The 15,846-nt window shown below is 36.7% G+C and overlaps 1 protein-coding gene across 1 annotated transcript in view; it reads left to right on the plus strand.

The window, feature by feature from the left end:
• The first annotated feature begins 7,227 nt into the window (after positions 1 to 7,227).
• The window catches only part of LOC121326118 (hexokinase-1-like), a 31,214-nt gene continuing 22,595 nt past the window's right edge, over positions 7,228 to 15,846 (plus strand). The window contains exon 1 of the mRNA XM_041269291.1: positions 7,228 to 7,510. Within this exon, the coding sequence (XP_041125225.1) occupies positions 7,448 to 7,510 (63 nt within the window). The 5' untranslated portion in view covers positions 7,228 to 7,447. The remainder of the gene's footprint in view (positions 7,511 to 15,846) is intronic.

Genomic DNA, 15,846 nt, shown 5'->3' on the forward strand with positions numbered 1-15,846 from the left:
ATTCACCCGCACAAACAGATGTTCCTTATAAATACACTGCCCACTAACAACTTGGGGAGATGAAATGCAGGATGACAGATGATGGTGCTGTGAATTGTCAGTTTTGACTTCACCCATACCCTTTGCTCACTGAATATCCTGGTATCCTGGATAAAATCATCCCATCAGCAACCACATTGAAAGCTGAGCCAATCATGGGGTTATGAGGGGTCTATCTGCTCCACCACAGCTCAATCAGGAGTCAGGACAACCATCAAAATGATGCTGATCATTGATTCACTAGTGGTTAGGAGCTTTACAACATGATGGATTGATACACTTTGCCACTGGACTGTGCACCTGCCTCTGCATTCGAATTAAACAGCCACCTTCCAGATTGTCCGAAACATTAAGCTAATGTGCAGGATGGGGGCCAAACTCTATTACACGCTTTTAATTCTTGTGCAGTACCTTGTTTAGTACAGGTTAATTTTCCTTGCTGTAGTTGATTAACATGTAATGGGTAGTTACTCATCTGTAATGGGCCGTGTTGTGTGATTCTGCTTTATTTGTCCAGTCTGTGCTTTGAATACAGTTATAACAAAGATTTGGATTGGTTTGAACTGCCTGTAAAAAAAGCAATTTCCAACACAGCATGCTTAATAATTGATTTTCGAACCATCCTTCCAATTCACCTGGCAAGCCCCTACAGTGGCCAGTGACCCTCGACACATCTGCTGCAGAATTGGTAATCAAACAAATGTATAGAAGAGTAACTCAGTGGAACTCTCCAGGGAATGGTTCGTTACATCTGCTGCTCTCATACATAATTCCTGCTTCTTTCTTTTGAGGACAAGCAGTGATTGGCTTTTGACTATGCCTACCAAAAGATCTCCAAAGGCAATGCTATGGTTTCTACTAAGGGTAATAGTTGCACAGGTATAGGGCAACAACAGTGCTAAGAGCTACTGATACAATGATTCCAATATGTCCAGTTATTTTAACCCAGTTTTTTGCCACAAGTTTAAATGTATAATTGTAATTATCTCACCACAGTAATCCCAACAACAGCTCAGGAGAACTGAAGGTCAGTGGGTTTCCTCTGATCCTATGACCAAGTCAGTTGTGCTGTAGATGTTCCATGAGCTAGTAATTTAATACTGACTAAAATATAAGTTACACAACGTTAGCCTAGTGGAATTCCCTAATTAATTATCCCTGCATGGTTGGCTTATATGTAGGGGATGTAAGTTGACCTTTTGGGGGCTGCATTGTGCATCCCTGCTGTACACTGTATCCATTCCTGTAGATATATACAGTCGGCGCTGCTTTATCGGGACGCCTCGGGAGAAGAAATAATATCCCCAATAAGCGGCTGTCCCAATTAAATGAGATGCAGTTGAGACAACCTTAGTCAGATTTTTTTATTTCTAAATTAAAAGAAAAATAATGAAATCACATCACGTTATGATTAAATGTTCAATACACAATTTAAAATATGAGTCCATTTTGTAAAATTATTCCTAAACGAATCGCTATTTTTTATTTCTACATGAAATGAAAAATAATTAAATCACATCTTATCACAAGGCGAGACATCTGCTATGTTGACACGTCAAGTTTCTTTGCAACACCAGCCTGAGAAACCACAGGAGACACCAGCTCCTTCAGGCGGTCAATGTGGTTTACACAATTTACACAAGTCACAGCTTAATCATGTACTCACTGCACTGTGCTAAGTGAACCTGTCTTGCTCTGAAAAGCACTCTTCGTTCATCATTTGAAAATGTGTATTCCAGTTAAACAAAGTAACATCCCAATTAAACAATATAAATAGCATCGAGAAGAACTGTCTCCCAGAAATCCCAATTATCAGTATCCCGATTAGGCTGCATCGACTGTACATATAAAATATACTTAGTGAACAGGTCAAATACATTATTCCAGTTAGTGTAAATTAGTAGTTTTGATATCATTTACCATTATACTAACACCTCTGTAGTAATAGGTTTGTTTTCTTCTAAATAATAAGTCATTCTTCTTCAGGTAAATTTTATTCAAAAGAGTTGTAATTCAGGAACAAAGCAAAACCAAAGACAGTACAGGAAATTTTATTCAGGAACAAAGCAAACCCAAAGACAGTCCAGGACATAATCACAGCAATAATGTAAGTGCAGTTACATGTCTCAACAGGTGAAATCTTGAGTAAACAAAGCTGCAGGCAAACCTACAGGTCTCATAGATGGACTCTTGAGCAATGAAAATACCTTTTACAAGCATTAATATACTCAGCAAATTACTACCTACTGGGTGAGGAACTACACCTAGAGGAGTAGAAATCTTCTTGGACCAATGAACAGAGTGCCCCCCTTCACTGGAGGTGCGCAAGCAGCGCACCGCTCCTAGCAGAAGTTGTGTATTAGAACCAGCTTTAGCTGGGTTGATTGTGGTCCACACCTTGATCAAGTAGAGACATTTATTTTAAGTAAAGACAACTCATACATAAACAAGGGTCATCCATCCGCCAGCGGTCGCAACTCCTCTCTGAGAATCATGAAAAACCAGTTTCACGACTCTTAGAGGCACCTCGGGCTGGGTGCAAATTTACATAGCTACAAGGACAGGGCAGCGCTAAGCAGTAGATTTAAAAACACACAGAAAAATCACACAATGTTCAGAGACAGAGTTTCAGTGATTTAAAGGGGCACATACAGTTATTACAATTTATATAAAACCTTACACCTCATTTGCTTACCCAGAACTAGTTCTTAAATACCAATTTTCATTGTGATTTCCTATTCTTTAATGCTCTGTACATGCTGTTGATTTCCTTCGTGGTCGTCAGCTTCATACTGATAGCTACTCATACTGAATTAAAATGTACAGCTGTGGCAGAGGATGTATATTACCAACATACCTGTTATAATCACAAATTAACCCATACTTGAAGTGCAGTATCTGCAAAGCGTTGATATGTAAACTCACTAGTCTTGTGATTTGTCTAGTAAAAAACCACTAGCTGAAACATATATCTACTTGGCTTTTTTTTTTTTTTTAGTTTTTAGAATCCCAAGCAAATGTTTTAAAGTTATAGACTCAAAATAAAATACTAACACATAATGTAATGCAATACTGTTTGTAATCTTACTTTAGAGCAGTGTGGCCTACCACACAGAAAGTGATAAGATAAAAGGAAGGAACAGTTTGGTTTGTAAAAATGCAGAATAATGTTTGGGAAAACATGTATATCTCAAATTCATATGCTGCAAAAAAATGAAAAGAAAACTGTTGGTAAACTGTCACATTGTCACAGCTGAGTCAAGACTGCTGACAATGGGTTAGCTACTAAGAAAACATAACACATGGATGTTTATACTTGTCTGTGTATGTTCCTGGGGGGTGTGTTTTACTGCTGGTATGTGGCTCTGCTAGTTTAGGATGGAAAATTACAAAGTGTGAGTGTGATTGAAGGCTTGTCTCTTTGAAGGGCTGAGGGTCTGGATAAACTCACAAGCTAAAGCAACAATGTTACTATTTCTAACCAATAGTTTGGTTTTCCACTGAAACCACTGAGACACATTTCCATCTGTACTGTGAAAGTGCATCTATAGTCTGACGTGCAGGGAGACAAGCTAAAAAGGCATTACAGGCCTCCTCATCAGCGAGAGAGACGGAGGGGTGCTGTCAGTGTTCCTCGGGTGGCAGGTATTCAAAAGTGAATATAAGTCCAATTAAACCCCAATGCACCCAAGTGGCAGATTTGAAACTTCATTACTATTACTCATTCAAGGGACTCTCATATATAAATAGAATAGTTATTAGGTGTTCTTTTAAAAATAATCCATAAGTTAGGTGAACCTAAAGACACAGAGCCACTCCCCTGCCTATTCCCTTGAAGCTTGAGCAGGCCTTTGTTCATATGGATCCTGTGACCTTTTTTTATTTGAAGTGACATTGATTGTCAGTCGCTATGGTGACATCATAGCCACTGTTGACAGTGACTGTAGAGACCTATCAGGTCACAGTTTACAGGAGAGTGATGTAAATACTCAGCCCTACAAGTATGATTCCAGCTAAGCTGTTTAGCATGATATATCTCTACTGTAAATACATGTATTTACTTTGCTTCTACCCTGAAGTTTGCCTTGCATTCATGTAATTTACCAGGCTTTACATAGAGGCTATTACATAATCGAGTGCTTTAGTTGCTCTCCCCCTAAATTAAATAAGCACAGCACTTTGTGCTCATGGAGTATTCTGTTTAGGTAACAAGGACATTGTATGAGAAAGAAAGTAGGTTTAAACATAAATTAAACCATAGAATTACTTTCCTTAGAGTTTCATTTCTGCTTATGTAACAGAGTGGAGGCTGGGTGTGGACTGGCGAATGTCTTATCCATTATGAATGCATGGTTATATAGAGCTTTTAACCTCTTTTCACTAACATGGGGAGGAATCAGTAACAGCACTGCATCACTCAACACTGCTGCTGCACTTGGCAATGTGGTGTCATTTGGAACTCTACCGTTCTGTCGCTGGATTTAAATGAATGCAGGATTTCAAAATGGAATTTGGTAAAAAAAAAAGACACAGCAGCGTTGAATACGAAAAAAATTGAAATGTGAAAAATCTCTCAACACTGCTTTCTGCACGCTTTTAAAGTTGTATCCAAGCAATAATATTGGGTTTCAGTTCAATTCATTTCCCCACAGACTGGTTATTGGGAAAGACAGGAGAGAGACAAAAGCGTTATTGGAATTTCACCAGCTACAAGACACAAGCCTCTCACATAGTTTTTGGCTCCAATGGTCAAACAGTTTACATTAACGGGAAAGAAGTCTACTAGAGCATAATATTATGAGGAGAACAACAGAGAACAGTAATGTGAGTCAGCTGGTGATAGCCTCTCCTTCAATATTGTTATATTGTACAGATGTAGGCTGTTTAATGAACTAATAACAATGAACTGTATATCTTAAAAGTTTAGACTGTAGATGAAGGTTCCTATAGCTGTCCTAAAGATGGATATACAATTAGTAAAGGTGCTTTTTATATGCACTTGTAACATTAATTCAGATCCCCTTCCCCTTTGCTGAAGATCTATAGGTTATCTTGTAGTTTTTTTTTGCAATGCCTGTCAGATGAGATTTTGCTTAAAAAATGTAACACAATTGTCCTGGTGCATTCGTAGTTCTATTGATCCGGAGTGGAATTTTATATATTTATTTTTCTATATCAAAATCCATCTGGCACTATCTCAGCCTGTAGAATCCTAGTTGCCAATTATTTTGAGTACCTCCTGATTTCCATGCTGACAGCTGAGATTTATAGGATTAAATAATTCCAATACAGAGACAAATTAAACGTCCATATTGGAGCCACTCCAAATCACTTGGAAAGAATGTACAATTCTTCACTGTAATCCAGTAAACTGAGAGCAGGGTGCTGTTTTTTTTTAAGGCTGGCCTTTGTGAGGAAGGCATGGTTTTCAGTAGACACCCACCCACATCTACTTCCTTTCTTTTCAGTCCAAACAGTTGAAAGTGGGTTGGGCGTTGGGGGGTTGGGGAGTCACTCCAGGAGATCTATTTAATTCCAAGCTTGGACAGATGGCAAGGGCAATGAAAAAAAAACAAAACAACTACTCTCCATTATCATTCATCCTTTTACTTAGAAATCCTGTTTGCCCAGAGACGCTGGTGTATTAAGTATGCCATTAAACAAAAGCCTTCAGTCCTGAGCAGTAATCTGACCTCCTCCTTTCCAAAGAGAGTGAGGAAGTGCTGGGGGAGGGGACTTGTGGCTGGAGAGAAACGTCAGAGGCATATCACTTGTTATATGAGACACTGAACACAGCTCTGCTTATGTTATGTGCAGAAATGACTGTACACTAAAATAATAAGGCATTTTAACTCTTTTAACGACATAACTGTCCACTTCATACTGTTTGAGGATAAAATATAGCATAGAAACTATGTCTATATTTCTAATGCTACATTTTCTTGAACACAGATATATTACATTATGAGGGATAATGTGAAGCAATATGAATTTACAGTCACTGCATTGGAAAAGAATACAATGTGTTGATTTACCTGGCTGGTTAGAACAAATAAGTGGTTAATTCTGGTTGCTGTACAGTAAACACAGATTACTTTGAAGGGAATTCCTTATTTCATCAGGGAACCCTTACTGCTTGCAGCTCATCAAGGCTAAAGCACACAAGTGTCTGTCAAGGTCACACTCTTACTATAGATAACAGGGAGCCCAGCTATTCCTCCCTTAACTACTTTCACTGCTGTCAATATATCATTTCAAAACCACTATTTATAGACACCTAGTTGTATATATATGTCAATTGATTACTGAATACATGGCCTTCATAGAAATCACTGGATAGTTTTCTAAAGATTTTTTTTGTGGCATTACATTTGAGCCTGGCTTTAACGTTGTTTCTATTTTTAAACAGCACAAATTTAAGCATTAGCGATGTTCTACATGAATAAGAAGTTAATCAAAAATCATCTTGGTTATCCATGGAGACATTTTAGACATGGAAGCACCTAACAACTGAGCTCATATGATTTAAAAAGGTCTGTCATGTTGCTGCATTAGGAAGATTTTATAAGTCAATCTGTACAGTTGACCCATAATAATTAAAAGAAAAGAACACCATTGTTTGTCAGTTGGTAATCTATAGTGCACAGCACTTTATGGTAAAAATAAGATGTACTGGAATATTCTGAAATCGGTCCTTTTGAGTTGCTTCATGATTTCTAATACTGTAGAAATCATTTGCTTTAAACCAAATCAGTCAAGTCACAGGTGTTCAACCCTTGCTACATGTACTGTATATAAAGTATTGTGTGTGGGTACTGGTATAGAGGTATCTACAAAATATTTGTGGCATTTCTTTTTCAGATACATTTCACAGCATATGAACAGCAGGGTTATGAGTTATGTTTCTTTCTTCAGAGATTCCAGTACTATGAAATGGGTTGTGACCGGTTATGATGCATACTACAAATGCAAATGCATGGTGAGACGTGCTGAACGTGCCCTGGTGATGTAGATAGAGCCTGGGATTCTGGCAGTAGCTTCTCCCTCCCCCCAGCCATCAGAAGAAGCTTGAGGGACAGCCCTTTTGCTCCCTTTCACCCTTCTTGTGCAGCAGAGCCCTTAGCCAATGGCAGGAGTACAGGGAGTGGGCTGGCTTTGGTGGTTACCTCCCAGCAATAGCATTGCTGCATCTTTACACTTTTTACGCTGGTTGCTAGCAGAGGGCACAGTCACAGCCTACTATACTGAACTCTATGTGGATTTTTTTTACAGCTTCTATATCAAGGGAATAGAGCTAATTCATTTTTAAGGGACTGTTGGTGACTTCTGCAGTGTGTTTGGATCCCTACTGCACTGCTTTCAGCTGTTTGTGTCTTTCTCTCATCTCTCATCAGACCCTCCAGGCAGGATGATAGCTGCTCAGCTTCTGGCCTATTATTTTACAGAATTAAAGGATGACCAGGTCAAAAAGGTGAGTGTTATGGTGAAGGTAATCTCATAAAAATGTGATCTGCAGAAGCTGTTGTCAGCACTCTGCATCATTACAGAAATGCAACAGCGCTGACATGTTGCATGTAATTGTGCATATATTTTACATAATGTGTTTTGTAGATGACTCTGTTGAAAAGCAGCCACCTGTAATATTGTGGATGTTGGAAACCCCTACCCTTGAAATATTCAAGATATAAAAAGATGAAGCCGTGTTTTGTGGTTCTGCAGTGTCCTTGAAACAAAGAGGTATAAGTCATTTCAGGACATTGTGAATGTGTAATTTATAATTCTCAAGCTCAAGATTAAAATAAAGTAGCCAACTGTAACTATAGCGGATATGTGTTATTAGCTGAGTAAATTGCTGAAGCCACATTTAATTTGAATTCATTTTCTCTTTAAGGCCTGTGTCAGTTAGTGCATCCTGTTTCAGCTTTGATGTCTTAGGACCAATAAGGTGCTCAACATGTCCCTATATATTAAATAGCAGTGTGTATTAAGATACACTAAATGTTTTAAATACAGATCTATAGTTTATGCTAGACTGAACATCACCCCTGGCATTGCCATCATAGGTAATCAGATTCCTTTTAATTTAATTACTGCATGTAATTAAAAAATATATATTATTATTAAAATAATAATAATAATAATAATAATATAATAATAAATATAATAATAATAATAATAATAATAAATAATAATATAATAATAATAATACTACTACTACTACTATGACTACTACTACTAATGTTTGTAGTAAAGTCATAGGCAAATAGGAAATAGTTATTTTAATTTTATATTTTATCTTATAACCAATACTAGCAAACAAACAGTGAATAAAATACTTTTTTTTTTTTTAAAAGTGTAATTTTGTAATCAGTCTTTCAGGAGATTGGGTCATGTGTATGATGACCCCTGGCCAAGGTTATGGGTGCCTAACTAGATATCATCAATAAGAAGATTTGAGATTAAATGAAGATTAAATGAAGGTATCAAATAATACGAATATGATAAGGCCAACCATGCTATTGCTCCCTATGACACATTGTAAATGTACACATACATATCAGAAATAATTATTGAAATTTGATTATGTATGTTTGAGAGAACACATCATTAATTGATGAAACATGGTACAAAATATTATTTTATTGTTATATATTTTTTTTACAATACACATACACATGACGCTTGTAAATACATTTTTACATTTGGTCTTACTAAATCAAACTGGGGTCTGGGGTACCATGGGGGTCCACAAATGTTGCCCAGGGCATCCCCAGGAGATTCTAGAAATGTTTCATGTAAGATGATTATCCACTATTGTGGTGAAAGAGAAAGGCCTTGTGATACTTCCAGACCAGGGGTCTCCAACCCTGGTCCGGGAGAGCCCCTATCCAGCAGGTTTTATAAGTGTCTTTACATCATCAGTGGCTAAAGATTTGGAACACCTATTAATCTTGACTAAGTAAGCCAATAATTGGTTCAATTGAGTAACTGAGAGATTGGTTGAAAAGAAAACCAACAGCCACAGTAGCTCTCCAGCACCAGGGTTGAAGACCCCTGTTCCAGACCATATACAGTACAAGCATTTAATTTCACTGCAGTCCAGTTTTTATCTGCAGTGATTGGCATTTGCTTTTTCTTCAGTTTTTAGTTGGGGGTCCCTATTCAAAACTAATTTTAGAAAGGGGTCTCCCAATGTTCTACAGTAGATAGACAGAAGTTGATTGAAAGATGGAGAGTGTTTCTTTAATGGCTGGTTTCACGGTCTTCATTAGCACTGATTGGACTATCTAATGTTGCCTTACATAAAGTAGTCCATGATTAGTGCTAATTGGGGTCTGGTAAACCACCCCATAGTGTTCTTTATGTATTCTTTGTATCCTAACGATTTGGTTTGAAATTTACTGTAAGCGGCACCATAGTAACCACAGAACATACTTTACACAATCCTGTGCCAATATCTGCATTTCCATAACAAAATCAATACAAATGTGTGATTTCAAAATGATACTGAGATGCGTGCGCTCTAGTTGGTTAAAAGGACACTGGCCCAATTAAAACCAATTTAGAAAGAACGTCTTACCCCTTGTTTCTCAAGGATCTTTACCGGTACATGAAAAGATACTCCCCACTCACTGCTTGGAATAACTTGTATCTGAAAAGCTATCTGAATAACTTGTCCAGGGAGTGTAGTTGTTTTATTGTTTTTCTCTACATTTTTAAATTTTAGTTTTATTGTGTTGCTTTATATAATATTTGTGACAAGTTTGACAGAAACCTATCTAACTTCCTCTGTCATATTTCAATCGTGTGACTGTCACTAAGTGCAATTTCTAGTCTAGACAGTCATGCAACTTCAAACACTAGACTCTGAGGCGAGCATTCATGAAATGATCAGTGTTCAACAAAAAATTACCCTTGTAATGCCCTTCTCTTTCTGACTGACTGACTTGCACAGTGACTAGAGACAATGTGCAGCCTGCCAGCAGTTTGGCAGAACTGCTTGGAACCGGTCGGAGTGTGCCCTGTACAGTATATATTTGTTCAGTGGGGCTAGTCTGGGAGTTTCCTTTACATAGTTGTACTAAACTCTGACCAAACGTTTTGCATCAACCTATAGAATTAACAGATTTTGCTTCATAATCAAATGAAACCTGCTGAATAATGTTGTGTTACCATATTGAATTAAATGCCACTTTTCCATATACTTAATGAAAAACTGACAAACATTGTACAATTTGAAATACAGTACTACTATTATGGCTTCTGGTATTTTCTAGTTTCTTTGATTACATTATGTTAAATAAAAGATCAAAATTATGTTATATTTTTTTTATTTTTTATTTATTATGTCTCTACACTATAATTCTAGGTGATGTTAAACTTTTGGCCATAGCTTTACCAGGAGGGAAAAAGACAGCCGTTACATACCATTGTTCCTTCTCTTTCATGGTGTGTAAGATCACCAAGGCTGTGAATATACTAGTACTTGGACAAATATTCAAATATTCAAACAAACATTATTTGAAATGTATTTGCTACAAAAAAATAAAAAATAAAAAAAAAACTACCAAAAAATGCAGAGGAAACCAATACATCTATAAAGTTTGAAATAACACACACTCTGCTGTACAGAAGTGTTTTTTTAATTTTTTTAATTTGATGTGATGTTGGGTTTATTGTACTGAGAGATTACAATAGCAAAAGAAATAAAACAGAAACATAAACCTAACTCACACTGATCACTGTCATGTCAACTAGTATCATCCAGATGTGCCATGGTAAACTTTGCTATACAGTAAGCTGTTTCACAGGCAGGTTGTAGTTTTCCACAACATTCTGTGTTGAGACTTGGCTTTACAAAGAGCAATTAAACAGTTGGTATTGCTCTCTTTTACTTATACAGAATGACTGGCCTGTAATGTTTACTTTCTGAGGTATGTGTATTTTGTAGGAAATGGCTGGAAGGGGAGGGGTTTTCTTACCATGTGAAGTGTAGATCAGTTGTGTAAAGCTACCAGCTTCAGCGTGGAACGTTTTGAGTAGCTTTGGAGCTTTGGAGAGCACTGTTGCATCATAACAATTTTTACCTTGGGGCTACAGGTAACCTTTCAATGCTGGCCTTCCTTAGCAGTTGTTAGTAGTGTAATTATAGTACCAAGGCTTTTTAACAATTCAGATCCTCATATTTAGCTAACGACTTGCAGTTCCCTTATCAATTTGCTGTTTAAGTTTCTGGTCTTACATGAAGGGGGTCTAGATAAATGGACTTCACCGGAGTTAAAGTGAAAACAAATTATGGAAAACTCTCTGAACAATCCACACAAACATGGATGTACGAGCCAATTCAATTTACTAGAATAGACAAAATATGTGAATACATAATTTATTTTGATTCACAGGTTGTTGTGGTAGTGAGAGGAAATGGTGGCCCTACTAGATCAGGTCTTATATAAAAGAAGTTCTGTCTGGTTTCCTGAAATCCTGTTGCAGCAGACGATTATATCATAAAGGAGGTTTAATGCAAGCTTTCCCAGACTAATGAGTTTTTTACACCGTCCCAAAGGAGATTAAACAAAGACATGATTTGAAAAGTGACTAGCCCTATCTGACAAATTAGAAATTGCATATTAGAAGTCATCCAATCAAAGTACAGTATTTGCCAAAATTCCAGTACATCTTATCCTGCATAGAGATGTAATACTGTGCATAGAACAACCACACCTAATTACCAAAGTTCAAAAATAATAAAATAAAAACAAATAGAAACATACCTAGTACCTTTCAAACACAGCCCCCTGTTTTCAGAGGTATTACCAGCCAAGCTTGGACTTGGGTTACATTTTAATTGGTGTTGCTATCCCAACTCATTACCGTAGTTTTAACTTAAAAGTTACCATTACCGCTGTATTGTTATTAGCAGTCAGTAATTGATGCTGTAATTCAGTTCTTCCTGTGACCAATCCTATTAAGCTGCCAGAGCTGGGCTCTTACAAGTTAAATGTTTTACTGAGTCCTCATGAGGAAGCATTTTTCATTTGTGATGACTAAAAAATGTAATATCTTGCTTGTTAAAGGTGTGCTCATCCAAACTGATATCTGAGAGACCTGTACAGCACACGATGCCAGTCCTATTGATTTTTATAATCTGGGGAAAGGCTTGAACAATTGGAACTGTGTACCACAGTTTTCTCTTAGCTTCCTGCATTAAACACTGAACTAGGGTTGCTATTTCACAAACCGTTTGAGACTTTTAAGGTATTTGGAAAAAACCATAAGTTTATTCTATCACCTCACCTGTACATAATTCATGTGTGTATGGTAATATATATATATATATATATATATATATATATATATATATATATATATATATATATATATATATATATATATCAACAAATTGTGGGGTTACACTGTACATTTATTATATACAGTAAACAAAATAAATTGATAGGCAATATTCAAAACGTTTATCACTTAGAGTTGGGAAGGAACACATTACATGTAATGCATTACTGTAATCTGATTACCTAAGTTACTGTAACTAGTTACAATTGTTTTCAGATAACTTGCAACTAACATTTTACTTTTCAAAGTAACTTCCGCAACACTGCTTGGATAACATTTCGAAGTTTCAAACTCTAAGGAAGAGAAAAGTGTTGCCAACACTGCGCCTGAGCCTCTATGCAGGGTCATGTTACTTATAACACAACTTAATGCAGACAGGAAAGAAAGTACAGTCATAATATTAAATGTACAGTAAACAGTAGAGGCAGTTAACTATTGTCTCCACCTGGTGAAAGTTAACAATAACCCTTTAAATTGCTTTACATATATTTGCAGTTCGCATGCTTTTTCCACATGCATGTAGCAGCGTGTTGATTCATCTGGTACTAAATCCTCTGGGAGCATCCACACTGAATAGAATTGGTTGTACAGGGAATATAATAGACTGTAGAGGGTGTTTCAGCCAATCTGAACATAAAGTTCCCCTGCTGTATGCCACAGCACATCACAAAGAAACCCCATTCATAATATCAGGGGTACCATATTGTGCTTTTGCCATGCATTATTCTCAATATTGATATGGTTGACATGACCTGCTTTAAAAAAAAAAAACCAAAAAAACCATACCTGAGGCAACTTTTGGAATTCTCTTCAACTGCAAAGTCAGCACGAAACAGTAACATCACAATCAGTAATAAAGCAGTGCTTAATTACAGGACTGCGGTATCTCTGAATGTGTCGACACTCATAGAGCGTAAACAGAAGTTCACTTCTACTTGTGCCCATATTCCCTCATACACCAATGTCCTCTTCAAATCCAACTGTGAGTGATTTGGAGGTCTCAAACTTTATAAAACTACTATTTATTTGCATGATTCAACGTGATTCAGACACCCAAGGCTGAATGGCAGGCAGGGGGGTGTTTAGTGTTTAAATTTCAAGAAACTAGTCAAGTACACACCTCAGCATAATTGCTCACCCCCTTTTATGAGTACTGTATTTGCATATTTACATATAATAATTAAGTAAATATCTCAGGCAGCTAAAGACTGAAGAGTAAGACTGATAAGATATTTCCTGCTGTAACATGCTGTCATGTCTGTCTGGCACACACTGATAAATCCATGTGTCAAAACATCAATGCTGTACTGTATAACTGTATAGTGTTATTATTTCATTCTGAGTGGGTTGTGTTACTCCAGTATTGGGGTTGTTCTTTATACAGCAGTTATTTAGCTGGCTTTGAGACAGGTGTCTACGATTCCTTAAGAGGAGTCATGTGACACTGTAACCACATAGCAACATAGTTTCTGTCGACACAGGTCCCCATTAGGCCCAAAGCTACTGTAGTTTGAGACAGCTATAGGCTGTCTTCTCTCACTTGTCATTTACAGGATATATAGTAATTATCTCAAAACTACAGAGGCCTCATTTCCAGGTAAACTGATCATGTCTGTTTTAACCATTTTCATCATTTAAACAGACTGAAAATACACATCATTTAAATACCTTGTGAATTCCACAAGTCCATTAGTGATTCCTAAATTCTGTTGCTATAACAGTGACATCACTGCATTCTAATAATGCAGACATTTTATGGGGATGATTGTCATAGCATTCTGACTTTTGGTTGTTTTTCACTGTGGAGCCTGAAAGAATATCTCATTCTAAATGAACTGTTGCAGGGAATCAAATACCGCAGTAGGTTTATCCCAAAAGCAGGTATTAACAGTATAATAATAGTACATTATTATTGAACTCAGCAGAAAAAAAATGTGCCCTGTTCACAGAGCTTTAAAAAGAGGGCTTGTGAGATTAGAAGGAGATTGGTACATTATATATATATATATATATATATATATATATATATATATATATATATATATATATATATATATAGAGAGAGAGAGAGAGAGAGAGAGAGAGAGAGAGAGAGAGAGAGAGAGAGAGAGAGAGAGAGGAAAACTGCTGTGTACCAAAAAATGTAAAATAATGTGATTAATTGATACAAAAATAAATTGTATTTGGACTTTTCAGACTATAAGTCCTTCTTCATCTGGGTGTAAAAAGCAGTTCTGTAAACAAACTGTTGTTATAAACAAAAGGAAAGTTTCAGAGTATGATAACCACTTGAGCGGCCATTTTGAAAAGAAACAGACTTTAAAGTTATAAGTGTTAAATATTTGTTAACAATGAAAAGATTCATATTGTTGGTCCCTCTTTATGGTTTTATATTTATTTACACATAATTATACAGAAAAACTGCAGCATTTGCTGTTAAATTGTTTGAACCAACTGCTCAATCACAACTGAGTCGGTTTATAACTCACCTTACCGCATCCACTTTGCAACAGCATTGGTAATACAGGGTGTCCCACAGAAAATATCTCAGTAAGTATTACAACGTACAAATATATAATAAATACAAAATCACATGACGGAGCAGACAGACATGTACAAGAATTCTTGTTTTTGCCAGCTCGTGTTATACAGGAATGCCACTCCCAATGTGTACATGGACTGAATATCCACTATGAAATGGGCCACCCTGTATCGTACAGACATGCAGCTTGATTCACAGGCTTGCCAAGATCCTGAATTAGAAAAAATAAATACTCTGTCAAAATTGACAGGTTTCATTTGCTGTTCTGTTTTTGCTGCCTGTAGCAAAATAACTGCTAGTGTTGTAAAGCAGATGTATTCTGTGATACTGGAACTAAAATATACAACAGTCTTTCTATCCAATGAAGTGTCAGAAAGTTAATAAAAAACAACTTCCTATTCATAATTAAGTTCTTCACTTTTAGTGCTTTACTCCATAATGCAGTTACTTTCTATACAAACGACGATGCATTTATTGTGTTGCATGCACAGGCGTATAAAATAGTGCTGCAGGGAATGAATTACGGAAATAATAATAAAAAAACAAGTTAATTCCTGCGATTAATTAATTAATATATATATATATATATATATATGGGGGGGGGGGGGGGGGGGGGGGGGGGGGGGGGGGGGGGGGGGGGGGGGGGGGGCTCCGTGGGACACATAACAACACACATCTGAGTAAAATACAAAATAAAATAATTCCCTCTCTATAATGCATGTATAGTGAAGCAAAAATGTTACTTTCTGTGTATTGACCATGTGTAACACACCATGTAATTAATGCCACATTTTTTACAAAAAAACAAAAAAAAAGGTAACATTCCCACTCGTGGATCATTTTAAACTACAAATGGCTAAATGGCGATCGGGAGTTCAGTTTGAAGCAACAGACCAAGTGTAAGAAGAAGAGCAGGT

This window comes from Polyodon spathula, chromosome 13, assembly GCF_017654505.1.
Source record: "Polyodon spathula isolate WHYD16114869_AA chromosome 13, ASM1765450v1, whole genome shotgun sequence".
Lineage (NCBI taxonomy): Eukaryota > Metazoa > Chordata > Actinopteri > Acipenseriformes > Polyodontidae > Polyodon > Polyodon spathula.